This window comes from Mastigoproctus giganteus, chromosome 9 (assembly GCF_048544385.1).
Source record: "Mastigoproctus giganteus isolate SK-2022 chromosome 9, ASM4854438v1, whole genome shotgun sequence".
Classification (NCBI taxonomy): Eukaryota; Metazoa; Arthropoda; class Arachnida; order Uropygi; family Thelyphonidae; genus Mastigoproctus; species Mastigoproctus giganteus.
In genome coordinates this window covers 136,884,686-136,905,977 of record NC_143583.1, presented here as the reverse complement: position 1 = coordinate 136,905,977, position 21,292 = coordinate 136,884,686, and the positions used below count along the sequence as shown (strand labels likewise).

The 21,292-nt window shown below is 37.9% G+C and overlaps 1 protein-coding gene across 2 annotated transcripts in view; it reads left to right on the top strand.

Moving 5' to 3' along the window:
* The window catches only part of LOC150080765 (uncharacterized), a 207,154-nt gene that overhangs the window by 75,026 nt on the left and 110,836 nt on the right, over positions 1 to 21,292 (top strand). For both annotated transcript variants that reach the window (XM_090381159.1, XM_090381158.1), the window contains exon 7: positions 20,427 to 20,503. In XM_090381159.1, coding sequence (XP_090237285.1) covers positions 20,427 to 20,503 — 77 coding nt within the window. The remainder of the gene's footprint in view (positions 1 to 20,426; positions 20,504 to 21,292) is intronic.

The window sequence follows — 21,292 nt, the reverse complement described above, 5'->3', positions numbered from 1 at the left end:
AACTTCGGGTGCATAGCACTAATCAATTCTTTGAATTAATCAATACCAGTAATATATCCGACAATGATATTCTAGCATCTTAAGATGTCATTTTCTTTACATGGATGTTGATTATACACCAAGTAAATTGCGATAATTACAATCAGTTGACCTCGCTTTGAAAGTTTGCTCTTTCCTCAATATTAATAGTATTTTAGAGTTAATTACCATTCTCATAAAAGCGTGACATTTTTTTATCATCCAAGTTTCTTGCGATGACCAACTAACTGGTTAAAATAAAAATGATATATGCATAAGATAACAGTGACTCTTTTTTTTTTTTGTTTGAAAACAACATCTACAAACAAATTTATGGACTCTTCCCATGGGACTGGGAGTGTCAGCCCCACTCAGAAATTTATTTAGCAACCATCGAGTCTATTATGTACAGATTTGAATTTTTGTAGGAGATTATCAATTACGGTTTTATTGTTGATTAAAAATATATCATCGGCATACTGTATAAAAAATCTTAATATCCAGCGAAAACAGGTTAAGGATTTGGTCCTCGATGGATCCTAAATAAATTTCTGAGTAGGGCTGACACAGGCATTAAATGGAGTGTGTTGGGAATGGTAGATGGTGTTTTACCAAGATCATTAATACATGAGCTGGAAGAAAAATGGGATGCTAGCAGGTCCAGCTTTGTCCTTGGCTGAAGTGACAACAGAACCATTGAGATGGGAGCAGAGATGGGCAAAAGTTGCGGCCAATAGCTTTGACCAGACAAGAGACCAGAATGCCCAGCTACCATTAAGGCAAGAAGCAAGTTTTCTACTCTTAGCCTGTTCAAACTCTAGTTTGGACTAATTAATAACTGCTTTACATTGTTGCGAGCTTTGGTGTAGGCAGAAAATGAAACTGAAGAATTAGAAACAAGCCAATTACGATATGCAACTTTCTTCTCTTGAACAGCCTTAGCACATTTATTGGAAAACCAAGGTTTAGATAAAGGACGAGATTTTAAAGTGGAGTGTGTGTGGGATAAAGGATTCCATTCCTGCAAGAATAATTTCACTGGCAGGATCTGAGCAAACGTTGACATCAGAAGTTTTGAAACAGTAATCCAACCAAGGAAAAGAAGAAAAGAAATCTCGCAAGTCATCCCATTTTGCATTCATGTAATGCCAAACAACACGAGGTTGGAAATAGCCATGAGATAAAGGTTCTATTGGAGAAGAGACAATCACCAAGTTGTGATCTGAAGTGCCTAATGGACCTCTCACTTCGACTGTGTACTTAGAAGGGTTGTTTGTGGGAAAAAGATCAAACGTGTTGGCTGTATGATTAGGATTGTCCAGTATTCTTGTAGGTATATGAACAATCTGTGCAAGGTCATTAGTAATTGCAAAAGCCTCAGTATCTCGACCTACTGAGTCAGTGTGACTAGAAAACTAAAGCCAGCTGGAGTTGTGACTAGAAAACGGAAGCCAGCTGGAGTTGTGAACATTAAAATCACCAAGGAAAATTACCTCACTCTTAGGAAAGTTGGACTGGAGAAAGTCAAGTTGCATAGAGAGGAAGTCTCCAGGTGATTAGTGGAGTTGGGAGAACAGTAGAGACAACAGAAGATCAAAGAGAGGAGATTCCAAATTGCCAAGTCTCTGACAGGGAATATCAGAACGGACATATGCACAAGTACCACCTTTGAGGCGAAAGGAATCACACAGCAAATAATTTGGGCATCTGAGATGAGCAGTAGTTTAATCAACCAATAACTGAGATTCTGTCAGAAAAAGTACATGGGGTTTGGCAGACTGCAAGTGGAAATGGACATCATTGAGATTAGAATTGAGACCATGTATATTTGTGAAATGAATTAGGAAGCACTTGGGAGGTTTAGATCTTTTCACAGATAAGCTTGCTCTATTAGTTTGACAATTCATGGTATATTCAATAGTAAGAAAAAGTGGGTTGGACATGCTGTATGAAGTAATGAAATTTTTGGATATGGCATACACATGGTAAGAATATACCCAGATCCTTGACATAACGTGGCCTCGACAATGCTCCCCGCATACACACTACTCGGACTCCCTCCAGTCACTATCTGGCAGAGTACAGGTAGTAAGATTAAAAACTAGCTGATCCGGAAGCCTCCTAGACAGTTACCAATAGGTTCGGTCCGGTGTACTAACTAGCGGCTGGCCTGCAAACACTGTTTTAGAGCTGTACCCTCAAAATGTAAGGAATATTGGATCTTGCCACGATGTTCATCATAACCTCAAAAGTCATCAATCGTACTGCATGATGAAAGAGATAGGGAAGGGTTGACCGGAACTTGGCTCTAGAGACTAAACATGGGTTCCACCACTTCAAGCCTCCAATAAGCAAAGTGGTGGTATTGTACTGGTTGATGAGAGTCATCTACCACCTAGTACTGCCGGTAACAAAGAGGGGCGGCATTCCTCCATGTGGCGTGTGCACCATACCTCGACCCCTGCTTACATTGGTTCATACTTGGGTGATCACCCACCATCCACTTGTGCATGGATGTTATACCCAGGATTACTAACAGTCCCACCATTGTGAAGGTGCAAGCAGAGGATTTGGCTGTCACATACTATCCAGACTTCGCAGAAATTGGATCCACTTGACTTGAGTGTCACCCGAATATCAGTTCCATCAGCGTTTTAGACTCCCAGGTAGCAATTACAGTTTGTCTCGCATATCTGAGGGAATGTCTGTGACAACCTCAATTCACACCATCCTTACAAAAAAATCAGTTTTATACAGCCAAGTTTGCAATTCTATAAAATACAGTTATGCACAGGAAGATATAGAAGCAGAATTACAATCATCATCATCATCATCAGCCATTTTCAATCCACTGCAGGATGAAGGCCTCTCAAGCAACTTTCCAGTTCCTTCTGTTTTGAGCACTGGCCATCCATTTACTACTCAAAAACTCATGAATTTCATCTATCCATCTCCGCCTTTGTCTTCCAGGTTTTCTTCTAGCCCCTCTTGGATACCATTCTATTATTTTCTTAGTCCATCTGTCATCATGTCTTCGAGCTATGTGTCCTGCCCAACACCATTTTAGTTCTTTAGTTTTGATAAGAATGTCCTTTACTTGAGTTTGCTGCCTAATCCATGTGTTTCTCTTCTTATCTAACAGTCTGATTCCCAATATAATTCGTTCCATTCTTCGCTGTGTAGTTCTTAGCTTCTCTTCCATTCTTTTGGTGAGTGCCCAAGTTTCACTTCCATAAGTCATGGTGGGGAGTATACATTGATTCATTATTTTACGTTTCAGACAAACTGGGATATTGCTCTTCAGTATGTGGCTATATTTCCTGAATGCTATCCATCCAAAATTTATTCTTCTCTTGACTTCCAGCCATTTATCATTATTACAGCTAATAACTTGTCCCAGATAAGTATATGACTCCACCTTTTCAATTACTGCTCCTTCAATCATTATTTCCCTTTCCGTGGCATACTTGTTCATCATTACTTTTGTTTTAGCCATATTCATCTTTAGTCCAAAATCCTTACTAACTGTGCATAACTGATTAAAAGATTTTCCTCTAATTCTTTGGGATCGTGGCTTATGACCACAATGTCATCTGCAAATCGTAAATGGTTTAGGTACTCTCCGTTCACATTGACTCCTTTCTGCGACCAGTCTAATCTTCTGAAAGCTTCCTCAAGGGCAGCAGTAAACAGCTTCGGAGATATTGTGTCTCCTTGTCGAACTCCTTTCTCGATTTTAAATTTGCTACTGTCTTTGTCTAGTCTAATAAAGGATGTAGCACTCTCATATATTTTCTTCAAAATCATAATATATGGAGTATCTATGCCTTGTCTTTCCAGTGCCCGAAACAGTGCCTTATGCTGTATGGAGTCAAATGCCTTTTCATAATCCACAAATGCCAGGCATAATGGTGTTTTATATTCATTTGCTTTCTCCATTAGCTGTGATATTACGTGAAGGTGATCCATAGTTGAGAATCCTGTCCTAAAGCCAGCTTGCTCTTTCGGTTGATTCTCATCAAGTATTCTTTCTAATCTGTTAGTAATGACCCTTGTGAACAACTTGTAGATATGGGATAACAAGCTAATTGGTCTATAATTTCCAATTTCTGATTTATCTCCTTTCTTATGCAGCAAAACTATGATTGCATTATTCCACTGCTTAGGCATCACACCTTTTCTAATGCACTTTGTGAAGAGCCTTGCCAGTTTTTGTGTTATGTCTCTTCCTCCCAATTTTAACAACTCTACAGTAACTTCATCTTCCCCCGGGGCTTTCCAATTCTTCATTTTCTGCAATGCATGTTCTACCTCATCAGGAAGAATATCGGGTATGTCGTATGTGTTGCTACTTTGCAATCCATGTTCCCCACTGCTGGTATCATTCCCTCGCTCCTTGTATAATTCTCTATAGTAGTCTTCTGCTATTTGAATTATGCCTTCTCTGCTGTTTATGAGTACACCATCGCTATTCTTCAGTTTCAGTATCATTTGTCTTTCTGTATTACTGCTCATGGCTGCTGATTTAAATCCTTTGTTTTCCCTTAATGCTTGTTCTACTTTTCTTGTGTTAAATCTTCTTATGTCCTCTCTGAGTCTCTTTCTAATGGCTTTGCATAACTCAGTATACTCAATTTTCTCCCTGTCAGTGTTTTTCTTGCTCTTCATTTGTCGTCTTTGGTTCATCATGACAAGTGTTTCTTGACTAATTTTTTCTTCTTTGGATTTCTGTTTCCCTATAGGTTTCTTGGGCTTTATCACTTTCAGAAAGTTGTAATATTCCTCGTCGATATCTTGGTCCTGAGCAGTCCGCAGAAGCTCAAACTTGTTCTTAAGTTCCAGTACATACTGCTTTTTCTCCTCCTCTGTTATTTCAAAGACCTTTGTATTATTTACTCGAGTCAGTTTTTTCCTTTCCTTTCCTACATCTATATCAAGTGTACATCTTACCATTCTGTGATCACTTCCAACATTTACCTTATTCAGGACGGTAACATCATTCACAATATATCTTCTGTTAGTGAGGATGAAGTCGATTTCATTAGTTGTTAATCCATTTGGACTCTTCCATGTCCACTTTCTGTTCACCCTTTTCTTGAAAAAAGTGTTCATTACTGACATTCCTTGAGATTCTGCAAATTCCACAAGTCTTTCACCTCTTTTATTTCTTTCACCAATTCCAAAATTTCCTATAGTTCCTCTTTCTGCGCTGTTTTGCCTTTTTCCAACCTTAGCATTGAAGTCCCCCATAATAATAGTGTAGTGGGTTTTCTGCTCATCTAGAAGACTCTCAATTTCAGTGTACATTTCTTCAACCTCTTCATCATCATGGCTCGATGTTGGTGCATAAATCATTATAATCTTTAGCTTGTACCTCTTAGAAATCTTGAGTATTAGTCTTGACACCCTTGGTGATGTACTTTTGAATTCCAAAATGTTGTTTTTTAAATCTTTATGGACCAGAAACCCAACTCCACCTTCACTCCTTTCACTGTTTCCGTTGGTGTACAGCAGATTTCCACTTGATAGACTTATAAGTGACTCATTTCTTCTTGTTTCAGCCAAACCGATGATATTCCAAATCATATTTTCTAATTCCTTTTCCAGCTCTAATATCCTGTCTTCACCGATGAGTGATCGTACGTTATAACAGGCCAAGTTCAATTTCCGTGCATGGCAGCCTGGTCGTACCCAGAGATTCTTAGCACCCTCTGCTTCCACTCTGATCCTCTCGCTGCCGTAAGAGGGAGAGTGAAAGCTGCTGGGGACTGAGGGCCATTTGTATTGTTGTGCTCTCATTGCTGGAGGGTTTGGTCTTTTCCTCTTCACCAGGCGTCTTGAAGAGAACCACTCTACACGTTCGTTGCCACCTAAGTGACGTAACAGGGCTTACCATCGAGAAGGTGTGCATGAGTGGATTTTAGGGAGGCAGGCCAACCGGACTTCTCCTAAATCTTCTGTAATAGAGAGATATTGGATCCATCAGTGTTTTAGGCTGAGTGTCTGATAACACACAGGATACCTGTTCCCCTCTAAGCCTCTCAATTAGATGTAATTCAATCAGAATTACAATATCTAATCAAAATCTTCACTAAAAGAAAACATCCAGTACAATTAATAAGAGCAGTGTTCTCCCCAGAAAAGTTTGCCATCCAGATGGCATTATGAAGTTGCCGGGTGGGGAAGTATAATACTTTGCATAGTATGTTCGAATTAATACTGATCGAGATCAGTGAGCAGTACCGCAAGCATCGCTTAAATTTTAGCCAGGCAGTCAGTTAAATTCACCGGCAGTGTGCCCATTAGAAAATGTCCTGGGAATAACACTGATGAAGTACTATATCAAAAGCAAGAAATAAAATAAATAATCCTCCTGCTACTAATAAAATTAACAAAGGTAATAAACAGTATACCAAAGTTACATTTCCATATCAGTCAGTTTGCTCGACAACTCCGTAATATCTTTTCAGGCACTAACATTGGATTACAATGTTAGTGCCTCATACAGTAGATTAGAAGCATTTTTAACAGATACAAGGAAACATACAATACTCAAGGCATAAACAATATAGTATATCTTATCACATGCCAACAAAAGTGCAATGTGCGCTATATAGGTAGCATTAATGGAAAATACCAGAGCATACTATCATAATAATAGTTTACAGTCAGACCATTGCATAACTGAACTTAGCCAACATGCACAATCTTACAATTATACTCCTTTAATTTATTCAGCAATAACTCTTAATTATAAATTGATTTTATATGAAGCTTTAGCCATTGAAAGGTTTCAACAAAACACATCACAAGAAGTCCTGAATGCTAAATTACCGACAAACCTTTCACCAATATGGTACCTAACATGTGTTAAATTTCCCACATGTATGATACAGCAATGCATCTTAGAAGTTGAAATTACTATAAAGTCTGTCACCTTCCTCTCTTACCGTGAAACTGACTGATGATGATATCAAAAGTCTCATGTCAAGGCTCTTGGTTTTTTGGGAAAAGTTGTGCACTTCTTTCTTCCTTAGGGCATGTTTTAAATACAGTGGTACCACGGGTCACGAATGCCTCTAGTCACGAACAAATCAGCCCACGAACACAATTTCCAAACAGATTTTGACTCGACCCGCGAACAATGCCTTTGCTCACGAACACACAAACATGGCTTTGGCGCCATGTTTTCGGCTCGCGAACAGCATCAGTTGTACTCAGGTTTGCGTGCTGTGAACATTGTTTGTTGTTGCGTTGTTCTTGATACGGTTTTTTTTTTCTTTGCTTTTTGCATTAAATTAACCCTCATTATATCTCCCAAGAAAGTGAAAAGTGTTAGTGACAGTGGTGTAAAGAAGCCTAAGCGTATTACAGTAGAAACGAAGAAGGAAATAATAACTAAACATGAGAATGGTGTTTGTGTTTCTGATCTCGCCAAGCAGTACGACCTGGCTAAATCTACAATCTGTACTATCTTAAAGAACAAAGATGTGCTAAAGACGGCTGATGTGGCTAAAGGAGAGACTTTGTTAACGAAGCAAAGGTCTCAAGTGTTAGAAGAAGTAGAAAAATTATTGTTAGTTTGGATTAATGAAAAGCAGCTTGCTGGAGATAGTGTTAGTGAGGCCCTAATATGCAAGAAGGCTTTACTTTTGCATGGTGATTTTAGTGGCGAAAACGCCGAATACAAGTGATGCTAGCATTGACGAATTTAAAGCAAGTAGAGGCTGGTTCAAGAAGTTTCGTCGACGAACTGGAATTCATAGTGTTGTTAGGCTTGGAGAGGCAGCTAGTTCAGACAAAAAAGCAGCAGATGCCTATGTGGAGGAATTTGCAAGCTTTATCAACTCTGAAGGTTACGTACTGCATCAAGTTTTTAATTGCGATGAAACGGGACTTTTTTTTGATAAAAAATGCCAAGGACCTACATAACCCAAGAGGAAAAGTCACTACCTGGCCACAAACCAAAGAAGGACAGGCTTACACTTTTATTGTGCGCTAATGCAAGTGGGGATTGTAAGATTAAGCCTCTTTTAGTTTACCACTCTGAAAATCCACACGCTTTTAAATGCAATAAAGTGCTAAAGGGTAAACTTCCGGTGTTGTGGAGAGCGAATAGCAAGGCTTGGGTAACAAGATTACTTTTTATGGAGTGGTTGACTGAAGTTTTTACGCCAACTGTCAAGAAATACCTTGAGGAAAATAATTTGCCCCTTAAGTGTCTGCTGGTTATGGACAGCATTCCTGCCCATCCTCCAAGTAGGAAGAAGACCTTGATGTTGAATACAACTTCATAAAAGTCAGATTTCTGCCTCCTAACACCACTCCTGTCATCCAGCCCATGGACCAGCAAGTAATTTCCAACTTCAAGAAGTTATATACAAAGGCTCTTTTTTCCAGGTGACCAACGACACGGATTTGACCCTGCGTGATTTTTGGAAGGATCACTTCCATATCCTCCACTGCATAAACCTCAATGACAAGGCATGGAACAATGTCTCTAACCGCACATTTCAATCTGCCTGATAGAGACTTCGAGGAGACAGATGTAACTCTAGTAAAGATTGTGACCATTGGCAAGAGTTTGGGCTTGGAGGTCAATGAGGAGGATGTGGTGGAGCTGGTGGTGCACCACATGCAGGAACTCAACACAGAAGAACTTGTTGAGTTGCAACGTGAACAGATGAACGTTATGCAGGAGGAACACTCAGGAGAGGAGGAGGAGGAAGTGGTGGTACATGTTTCAAGTCCTGAAATCAAAGAAATTTATAGCAAGTGGAGTGAAGTGAAGGTTTTCATTGAGAAGCATCACCCTAACAAAACTGTGACCAGCAGAGCAGTGGACATTTTAAATGACAATGTGATGTCCCATTTTCGGAAAATTATCCAACAAAGAAAAAGACAAATGTCTCTGAATCGTTATCTTGTAAAAACACCAGCCACCGAGCCAGCAATCGAACCACTTCCCAGGATACAAACAAGAGAAAAAAAACACCAGAAATGCCCGATGTTATTATGGAATGGGACTCTCCTTCGAAGGAGTAGTCCTCCTCCTCTACCATCTACCTGTGCCAGCAACTATCACCCACAAAGGTAAAGTTATACCATATATTATATATTTTTGCCACACATAAATCCATAAAAAAGTCAAAAAACAATATGTTTCTGGGGCAGGCGAACGGATTAATTGGATTTGCATTAATTTTAATGGGAAAAATTGTTTCGGTTTGTGAACGGAGTCAAAGAACGAATTAAGTTCGTGACCCAAGGTATCACTGTAGTTAATTTTAATTCTTTTTTATCTTTCACCTTCTGTGAGTTCACTTTTTTCATTATGGATTTAGAAGTGAGTACTGCAGTGATAAGCTGTTGCTAAATAATTTAATAATAGAAATGAAAATAATTAACTTGTTACCAGTTAATTACTAATTAATTATCTAATAATATATAAAAGTAATTATTTTCATTTCACTGTACATACCTCACAACAGAGTTCCTCTTGTAATTTTTGAAACATCAGCATGTCAGAAATTGAAGTACAATTTGCATATCTTAGTTGGCAGTATGCAGCCAAAATTTTTGTAATGTACTTTTACTTATTTTCTCCTGGATTTTAATAACAACTGAAAATGAATGTATTTCTCATTACATCTGTGATTTAATATAATACTGGTCAACAGAATGTTTTTTTTTTTTTTTTTTTTTTTTCCATCAAAGATGTAAACATACTTTTCTAAATCACTTTTATGCATTGATTTCAAATATATTCCCAGTTTATAGCTTGGGGGTATACACAGACTTGGGGGTATATAAGATTAAATAGAGCTGCATGTAGAAATGAAAGTGATTTTCGCACTGCTTCTATTGGAACATGCAGCAGCCTGGAAAGCAAGGTGCCAGGGATTTAAAATCCTGCTATGGGTTATCACAGAACAAGCAAGTAAATACAGGGGGGGCTGTATTGGGCTAATTAAGAGTAAGAACAGGTTCATGTAAATATGATGATTTTGAACTACTGACTAAGTCATGCTGGAACATGCAGCAGCCTGGAAAACAAGGTGCCAGGGATTTCAAGTCCTGCTATGGGTTATCACAGAACAAGCAAGTAAATACAGGGGCTGTATTGGGGTAATTAAGAGTAAGAACAGGTTCATGTAAATTTGATGATTTTGAAGTACTGATTAAGTCATCAAATACCAACATTATATGTATGTCGGAGACATGGTGTCACTCAGATGTGAGTGATGCTGAATTTGAAAATGGGGAGTACAATGTATACAGGAAGGACATGGTGTTTATTGTCAAGCAGCAATACGGGTCCCCACACTCTGTTGTATAAGAAGAACAGATAGGAAAGGAGTGAGAAAGGGTTAGATTTAATATGTTCTTAGTTAAGAAACATATTAAATCTAAGGGAGTGTATCCAGTAAACATGGGTGGCCAGTGCAGTGTTGAGTCGCTTTGGTGTGACATAAGCACTGGAAAAAGAAAATGTGAGTAGGAGTGTGTTATAGGCTTAATAACTGTGATGAGTATATCAAACAACTATACAGCAAAATAGTGACAGTAAATCAGAATGTCTTAGGATTTTAACTTTCAAGATGTTGACTGGAATTTGTTGGTGGGGCACACATACTAGCATGACTTCTGTCAATTCATTGGATGACTGTTTTCTACTGTAGCACAGGCAACAAGAGGAAGCAGTACTCTTGATCTAGTTATCAGTTAACACTTCTGCATGTATTAAAAATCTGCAAGTAAAAGACCCACTGGATGGCACTGTGATTCACAGTGTACTGATGTAGAATTTACTTAAAGGCATAACTACTGTCAAGGGTAGACAGAAAGACTTTTGCTTTCATAAGGGTGACTGTTGTGGTCTCAGACAGTTTTTAAATTCTATGCAGTGGGACCAACTGATGTTACTACCAGAAAATTCTAAATGGGAAACGTTTGAGGAAATAATCGTAGAAGCCTAACAGCTTCTACGATTATTATACCAACTAAGAAATACTGTTCAAGGTTTAGACCAAAATAGATATCTGATGAGACCTGTGGCAGAGAAGAAAAATGTGTGGGTGCATATAACCAATCAGGTGATACAGAAGCTTGTGGTAGATATAAACTAGTCTGTAATCAAGTCACAAAGGAGGTTAGGTAAGCTAAGCAGGTTATGAGAACTCTCTAGCAAAGATCGCAAAAAAACAGCAGCAAAGACTTCTCATGTTAGGTCACTTTCTGCCAATGCTTTCACTGTTCATGACCCTGCTCAGGTTACTGACAAGTTCAGTAGGTGTTTTGCATCTACATTCACACATGAGGAATTGTTTAGTGAAGGCAGTGCCAGAAGTTTATCAAACTCCAATGAAGAGCTAAATGATTTTGTGATAACTGAAAGGAAAGTGAAAGTGTTGAAACTAAACACGAAAAAGGTGCCTGTGGTGAGTGGATGGGATCTATAAAATTATATTAAGGGAGGAAGGAAAGGAGGTAAGCAAACTCTTTGTAGTAGTAGTAATGGAAAACGATGCAAGAAAGCAAGCTTATATAGCAGAGAAAGTGGCAATGGGGGTCCCCCAACTCCGTTGTACAGGAAGTATAGATAAGACAGGAGGAGAAAAGGGTTATACTCTTAGTTAAGAAGCATAGCAAATGTCTGCTAGCTAGGCAGTCAGTCAAATGTTTAGCACTGACCACCCATGTTTACTAGGTTGGCCAGTTTACTAGGATCAGGCTGATGCTCATTCCAATAGAAGCAGTGTAAGAATCACTTCCACCTCTGCCTGTGGCTACTGTTAATCTATTAGTCTGTGAATCACTCCCCCCCCTCAAGCTAACAGTTTTCTGACCCATCTAATGCTGCCTCAGTAGCATCAGCAAATATTCTTGCACCCTTTCTGTTTAAGTGTATCCTATCCCTGTAGAAGCAGTCGCTCCTGTTAACAAGCACAGACCACACTGAGAAAAATTCTACCCCATAAGCCTTGCACAATCTCTCCAGGGTCAAATTGATTGACAAGGCTCTAATCACATACTTCCTCCGATCATGTCTCGGCAGAATTTCAGTACACTTTCAATTTTAAATCTAACTCGTGACTTTTTTTCAACATTGACCTGCATTTGTTAAGTAAGTCCGCAGATCTCCTACTCTTAATGTCATTAGTGCCAACATGTACAATAATATCACCTTTTGTCCCTGGCAGACATACTCTGGTCCTATTCCACCTATCCTTTTTGCACAAGGCGCCTCCATAGCCAGGTGGGAAGGAGAGCAGCAGTGCGTAGCACACGCTTCTTTATTAGACCGGGGTTCAAGCCCGTCACCACCAAATATGGAGGATGCAGAAAGGTCAGGGAATGACCATCGCATATCCTGGAGCAAAATGGCCTTAGTTGCTAATGCTCCTAAAAACCAAATAGCAAACAAACAAACCTTTTTGCACAATATTGTTCCCGCTTCCCTGACAATTGAGGTTCTGATAATAACTAACTCCTGTAAGACCAGCGCATTCTGCTTTGAAGAGTGCCGCTGTGTTGCTGGAATTGAGTTGGGCAGCTGAGAGGTTGATTGGTTCCCCATTTTAATTCCTTTGAGGGCATCTACCCTACTCCTCAAACTTTCATAGATGCTCATCAGAACGCTGAGTTGGCACCTGATTTTTTTCACACTCTTTGCATCGTGACATTCTCCATGGCTAGATCTATTCCAGAACGTCTACATACATTTAAGAAGTTGCACATTTTTTAGACTGTGATACATTGGAGATGCCATCCATACATGATACTGTCTATCAGCTGTGTGATTATGTGTAAATATTATATAATTATTATATAATATATAATATAATATATTATATATTTTATATAATTTTAGATGACCTGTTTTAAAATTTCAGGAAAAATGCAAAAGGAACATCTCTGTGTAAATTTCAAATCAAACTCTGTTGATTATAAATTTGTACCAATATTGATAACTTGATTTCTTAATTTAATATTTGAAATAAAATTGTAATTTTATTTCAAATTTTTTTCATTATATGCATAATTGATAGTTATATTGCTGTATCTTGTTTGGCCAGCATATTGTACTACTATGAAATGGTCACACAGGAGTTTGATGAACAAAACAATTTTGACATTATATACTTGGACTTTAAAGCATTTGACATGATCCCACATGGAAAGTTTTAGTTCAAGCCAGAGTTTATTTGCAATTATGAGCAAGGTCCCAAGGTAAATTGAGAGTTGGCTGAAGTATGAGGGTGTGGGGGGAAGAAGGGGAAATGTTATAAGAAGCCTCACTCTTCAGAATGAGCAAGGGTTATTATTGGGGACCCTCAAGGCTCAGTTCTGAGGGCAGTCTTGTTTCTCATTTTCTTAAAATATATTGATGAGGGAATAAGAAATGTTTAAGGTGGTTAATGATGAGTGATGACTTAGTTAATGATGACTCATTACCAAACTTGAGCTCCTTCAGAATTATTTGATGTGCTATGGATGATAGAAATGGTAGTTATACACTGTGGGGGTATAAAAAGAAAAAGAGAGATAATCGGCATTGTGCATAATCAGACATGAAAGTTGCCATACAATCCAAGGTGGCAAGGAAGGCTTGTGGTATCTTATTGATGATTTTACCATATTTTTGGTAAATAACCTCCAATATAACTGAACAATAACCTCCTTTCTCCATGGAGAAAGGAGGTTATTGTTCAGTTATATAAATCAACGGTGAGAACATATTTAAAGTGTCGTGTTCGGGTTTGTAGGCCATATCTAAAGAAAGACGTTGAACATCTTGAAAGGTCCAATGACTAGCAACTTCTCTGATGATGATAGCAAAACTGTCCATATGAGTAGACACTATGAAGATATGAATTTACAGAACTTGAAAACTGGAAGATGTGTAAGGCAAATTAAACAGTGGGGAATTTTTACATTTAAGTGGGAAATAAATGCAGCAAAAGCCTGGCTTCCTTACATGTTTGGCTGTTGCTATTACTGTATGATTTCCTGATCATCCTATCCTTTGAAAATTGTGCAGGTCTAATTGAAAAATGTATGTATGTAAGTGATTTTACAAATATTTACAAGAATGTAAATATTTGTAAAATCACTGCTCTTGAACTCGTGATTGTTGAATAATAGCATTTAACCATTTCACAAGTATATGCATCAGTCAGCATGTTGGTTGTCTGTCTGTCTGTCTGTCTGTCTGTCTGTCTGTGTCTGTCTGTGTCTGTCTGTCTGGTATGGTCTGGTCTGGTCTGGTCTGGTCTGTGCTGGTGGTGCATTATAGCCTTAGTTGCTAATGCACCAATAAAACCCAACAACCACAATCTGGTCTGTGCGCACGCACGCGCTCTCACGGTGCATATAAAGATGAACTTTTTGAAAGTTGCCTCAAACATTGTGCTTGTTAATGTGTGAACTTCTTGAAAGGCCCAAATACTAGTAACTTGTTTGATGACAATTGCAAAATGTCTTTCATATGAGGACAAAGATGAGATCACACAGGTTAACCCTTAGTTATCTGATTTGGGCTTGCAAATTCAAAATTGGGGAAATTTCCAAGAATTCAGATTCCAGAAGCTTATGAAATTGAATCAAATAATACTTAAATAGATATAGAGGATATTAGTGCATCGAAAATAAAATTTGGAAAAGTTTTTTTTTTTTTGAAATTTTTTTCTTTTATCTGAATTATTTTTTGACAGTTTTATTCTAATTTTGTGCAATCAAGTCAAAATAAGAACATTTTAATATTTAAGAGAATTTATATACAAAGTTCATTTTTGAAAACTTTAAAATTCAATGAAGAAACTCATTCCACAGAATGATATTATAGAATTGCAGGAGGGATATTTTGATGCAATAGTTTAATCAAATAAAATTGGTATGATTTACTATGTTCAGTTTTCGATCTTGGGGATCAATTTGCTCCCACAGAAGAATGACTACTCGCTGCTTGACAGCTGAATACACTATATAATCACCAGCAGGACAGGTGTTTCACAGCTTCTCATCAGCTGGCAAGTGGCCTTTATTAATGAAGACATACTGAATATGAATAACATGTTTTGTCTAAGTGAATAGCCAAGCGTTGTATTGAAGTAAAACTTCTGTTTAAAGACAATATTGCATTTGCTCTATGCAGTATAATACTATTGGATTGTGAGGGGGAATCTTTCAACACAGTACTGTAAATCAAATAAAATTGGTGCACTTTTTATCACATTCAATTTTCATAGAAATCGTTCTACTCCTATTGAAGGCCGAGTACTTGCCACTAAGGCATGGGCTTATGTTTTGCTTAGAAGTAAATGCATTTCTGCAGTTCTGCCTAAATTGCTAATATCTTTTTTAAATTGTTTCACATAATCTTAATGAATCTACTATATATTTAAAAATCTGACACACTGCCAGGACAGCTGTTTTGAAGCTGATAGTGATAGCTTCTCTTAAGTTAGAAGATGGCCTAAAAGGCCATCTTCTAACTTAAGAGAAGCAGTGTGCAGAAGTAAAACATGTTATATGTGCCTTTACTTATGTGTGCCTAGAACTGGGCTGATTTGCCCTATACAGTATTGTAGGGGAATGTTCCAATGCAGTAGTTGAAATCGAATAAAATTGGTACACTTTACTGTGGCGCCTCCATAGCCAGGTGGGAAGGAGCAGCAGTGCGTAGCACACACTTCTTGATTAGACCGGGATTCGAGCCAGTCACCACCAAATACGGAGGATGCGGAAAGGTCAGAGAATGACCACCGCATATCCTGGAGCAATATGGCCTTAGTTGCTAATGCTCCTAAAAACCAAACAACAGTAACAGTAACACTTTACTGCATTTGATTTTTGATCTTGGGGGATAATACTGCTCCCACTGAAGACCAAGTACTCAGTACTAAGGTTTGGGGTTATGTTTAACTATAACATTCAAGTATAGCAGATTCAACTGTTCAGGTAATGCTATACAATTTAAAAAGATATTAGCAACTGAGGCAGGACTGTGGATGATAGTATTTGTCTCTATTAAACAAAAGCGAAAGCAAAAATAAGAGCAGGAGTGTGTTATAGGCTTAATGACTCGAATGAGTACAATGAACAATTGTGCAGAGAAATAGTGGGCTAGTAAATCAGAATGTCTTATAATGGGGGATTTTAACTTCCCACATATTGACCGGAACTTGTGGGTTGGTCACTCACATACTAGCCAGACTTTTGTGGATTTATTGGATGATTGTTTTCTGCACCAGCATGTTCGGGAGGCAACCAGAGAGGGTAATACTCTTGATCTGGTTATTAGCAGTGATCATTCGTGTGTATTAAGAATTTGCAGATAAAGGAACCACTAGGTGGCAGTGATCACAGTGTACTGATGTGGGATTTACTTAAAGATATAATTGCCATCAGGGGTAAAGGAAAGGGTTTTTGCTTCCGTAAAGGGGAGTACAGTGGTCTCAGTTTTTAAATTCTGTACAGTGGGATTAACTGACGATGTTACCAACAGTAAATTCTAAGTGGGAAGCATTCAAGGAATTAATTGTGGAAGCTACTAAAAGTTTCATACCTATTAAGAAATATTGTTCAAGGTTTAGGCCTAAATGGTTATCAAATGAACTAATGAGACTCATGATAAAGAAGAAAAAGGCATGGGATGAATAAAAATTATCAAGCTAGTCTGTAATCAGGTCACAAAGGAGGTTAGGCAGGCAAAGGCAGATTACAAGAAATCTTTGGCAAAGGGTGCTAAGAAAAACAGCAAGGAATTCTTTACTTATATAAACTCTAAAAGGAAGGGGATGAATCTGATTGGTCCACTTGACAACGATGGTTCGACTGTTCATGATCCTGCTCAGATAGCAAACAAACTGAATGAGTATTCTGCATCTACATTCACACATGAGGAATTAAGGTTTGAAAATGGCAGAAGGTTATCAAATTGTAGCAGGGTGCTTAATGATTTTGTAATAACTGAGAGCAAAGTGGAGGAGAAATTGTTGAAGTTAAACATAAGAAAATCACCTGGGGTGGATGGGATCTATCCAGTTATATTAAAGGAGGTGACAAAACAACTATGCAAACCCTTAGCCATAATTATGAGAGCATCATTGGACTCACAGGAGGTTCCCACGGACTGCAGATGTGCAAATGTATCCCCCCAATTCACAAAGGGGGATCGAAGGATGGCACAAGTATTACAGACCAATTAGTTTAACTTCTGTTCCGGGTAAAATAATGGAGTCACTAGTTAAAGATGCATTGCAGGATCATCTAGACAAGACTGCAGCAATAATTCAGACAGAGCATGGGATTGTTAAGGGAAAGTCTTGCCTGACAAATCTGATTGGTTATTATGATGTGGTTACAAAGGAACTGGATGCAAAAAATAATTTTGATATCATATATTTGGATTTCAGGAAATCTTTTGACACTGTTGCGCATGGAAGACTATTGTACAAATTGGAGCAGAATGGTATTAAGGGTAAGTTGCTACAATGGATAAAAGGATGGTTAAGTGGGAGAAAACAGAGGGTGGTAATCAATGGGTGCTGCTCTTCGTGGACTAATGTTATTAGTGGAGTCCCACAGGGTTCGGTGTTGGGTCCACTATTGTTTTGTATATTTATCAATGATATTGATGAAGGTATATCAGGATTAATGTCCAAGTTTGCAGATGATACAAAGATTGGCAGGGTTGTTAATGACAGTAATGGCAGTGCGCTACTGCAACAGGATCTAGATAATTTGGGCAGATGGGCTAAGAAGTGGCAACTGAAGTTTAACCTTGACAAATGCAAAGTACTACATATGGGTAAAAGTAACCCGAGAGAAAAGTACCAGCTGTGTGGTACTACACTTAAGGTGGTAGAAAATGAAAAAGACCTGGGAGTAATTGTGCAGTCATATATGAAGTTTTCTGAGCAATGCAGACAGGCTGCCAGGGCAGGTCATGGGGTTTTGTCAATGATATATAGGAATTTTGCTAGCAGGGAGAAGGAGGTGATTGTCCCTCTGTATAAGGCAATGGTCAGGCCACACCTTGAGCACTGCGTACAGCTCTGGAGGCCTCATTTTAGGAAGGATGTAGATTTACTTGAGGTGTACAGAGAAGGGCAACAAGATTGTTGAGGGGAATGAAGGGATCCTCTTACCAAGAGAGGCTTAAGTTCTGCAAATTGCAGTGGCTGGAGACTAGGCACCTGCGCTGTGATCTGATTGAAGTGTATAAGGCCTTGAATTGGTTGAGCATACTGAATTCTGATGATATCCTTCCACTTGTTCAGATTACGGGGGCATAAGGGGGCATCAATTCAAATTAAGAAACGACAGATGTAGAACAGATGTGCGGAAATTTGCCTTTAGCCAGCGGGTGGTTAATTGCTGGAACAAACTTCCATCTGTCGTTGTGGAAGTTGATAGTTTGAATAAATTTAAGGAGGAACTGGACAGGCATTTGGAGGGAATGGTGTGATTTTTTTTTTTTTTTTGGCTAATGCTGCATAAGCGCACACACTTGCTTTCTTGCATCACATGCCACTACTATAAAAGCTCAAGCCTTAGGGAATACTTGGTCTTCTGTGAGGAGGAGCAGAATGTTTTCAGTGATCAAGTAAATCAAACCAATTTTATTTGATTTATTCACTGGACTGAGCCTGCCTTTAACAGAAAATTTCTATCTGGAGTGCCCACATACATTCAGGAAACTATCCTTTTACTTGTGAATGTAAAAGACCTTGATCTTTATATGCATATAAAATTCATAGCTGCCAACGCTTTGGATTTACAATGGAGAATCTGCCTTTTTGACTCAAGTTGAACTCTTTCTCACCATCGTGCTAGAGTTAGTACCATAGTGTTTCTCTGTCTTTTTTGCAGTGACACTTTTCTTTTACATCTTTCTTTTCACAAAAATAATAGTAAACTGCATTAAAATTGGAATTTTTATAAACTTCTGTAAATGTGTTTCATTTCATTAATGAATATGACCCTGATAAACATCTGAGAATGGGTTGCTGTAAATTGTTCAGTTACCAAAAAAAAAATTCTGCAGATTTTCATTGCAATATGGCCCTGGGATGATGTCCTCTCTCAATGTAGAAAGCAATAAAGATTGATAAAATAACTTAGTTTGACATAGCCTCATCAAGAATTTCACCAACCGGGCTAGCCAGGTGGTTAAAGTGCCTTCCTAGCAACCCAAAGGTTGCGGGTTCGAATCCCGCCTCGGGCTTGGATCAGAGTAAAATGCAAAACTTTGGGAGGTGCATTGTGGCTACAGAAGCTGATGTGCCAACAACTAACAAAAAAAAAAAAAAAAAAAATCAAGAATTTCAGTGTAAGAACCTACCTGATGCTATAATGAAAGATGAAATATAACAAGTTAATTCAAGTGTTTCTTGATATTTTAATAATTCCTCCTAGACACTCTGTCTGGTGTAGTTTTGGAAATGGCCTTGTCAGCTCAGTCTGAACAGCAGTGCCACTGTTATAATCAAAACTAATGCAGCATTTCTGAAGAGTTGCAAAAGTCTGCTGAAGTACCTTTCTTGAAGCAGCAATAATCAGTTGATGTCTAACAAACAGAAATCTATAGACAAAATTGTTGGGTAAGTTAATTTTTAAAAGCACATTGTACTTGTAAACAATGCTATTGCTCGGTGAAGAAACAACTGAATTCAAACCTCTTTCTAGTGTAGTTTTGGAAATGCTCTTCACACAGCTCAATCTGAACAGTGTGCAATCATTATAAACAAAACTTTGACTCAACATTTCTTCTACAGTATTTTTCTTAAAGCAATCATAATCAACTGATGTCTGACAGATAATCCAAACAGAAATCCACAGGCAGAAAGATGTTAGGAAAGCTAATATTTAAAAGCATACTCGGGCACCTCCGTAGCCAGGTGGGAAGAAGCAGCAGTGCGTAGCACACACTTCTTGATTAGACCCGGGTTTGAGCCCGTCACCACCAAATATGGAGGATGCAGAAAGGTCAGGGAACTACCACCGCATATTCCCGGAGCAATATGGCCTTAGTTGCTAATGCTCCTAAAAACCAAACAACAACAACAACAAAAGCATACTCCGTCAGTAAATAATCCTGTGGTTATTTTAATATGAAATGGGTATTTTATCAGTGAAATTTAATTTCTAGTGCAGCATGGACTTAAAAAAAAAAAAAAACTGCTTTATCCAAAAATTCTTGTTTTTTAGGAAGAAATGATTTTTGCCTGTTTTGGCCAGAAAACCTCCTATTGTTTTCCTCATTCTACAAATACCTCATCTCCAGCTTTTTGAAAGTAAAAAGTTGGCAACTGAAAATTAGTTTCAAGTTTTAAAAACTTTTATTTCTAAGTATTTCTAAGTGTGCTCATAAATTAACAAACTTTACTCTTTTCCATTAGCGACAAAGGCAAGATAGTCCTTCCAAGCAAGAAGTAAGCCTTAAGCAGTCATTGAACGAACTTAGGATATTATATTCGTAAGTTCTAGATTTAAAATAACAGTATTGATTTTTATTCCCTTCCATCTCTCACTATTCACTATCTGCTTATTTTTGCATTCAGAAGCTAGTTGTGCTGGAAAAAAAGTTAACTTATCATTACTGTTAACTCTTAAAATGTTTAATTTTGCTTATTTTGATTTAGGAAATCCTTAAAAAAAAAAAAAAAAAAAATTATATTGTGTAATATAATTAAGTATTTGAAAATGTGTATTTTGTTAATGGCAGTTAGTTGTGCAACAAAATTGCATGTACTCCATAATGAACATAAACATAACTGAGCATTTTCTGTAAATGTAATTTTTCAGGTTTAAACATGTTGCAGATGTATTTGAACCTTAAAGTATTCATGATGTAGCACATTAATTTTCTGTTATTGAGCAATGTCTGCTATTTAGATGACTTCTCTTTATGCTCCCATTTAAAATTATTAAAATATCCTTTTAATAATCAAAAAGAAATCTCAAATTGCAGGTGTAAAATTGAACATCTATGTTGATAGGGAGGGATCATTAATTGACCTGACTACTGTTATGGGTACAGTCTGAGTTTAATAGAGGGGTTTTTGGGAATGCCATGTTTGTGATTAGTACATAATTAACAGTTGTTTTCAAAAAAAAGTAACAGTGCAGGATCAAAAGAGTTTTTCTCACTCTCTCAAAAAAGATATGTGATTGTGTCTAGAAATCTGCACCTTTATGTTGTATAAGCTTGCTTCCTTGTATGATTTAATTATTAGTAATACTGATAAACCAGAACTGAGTTTTT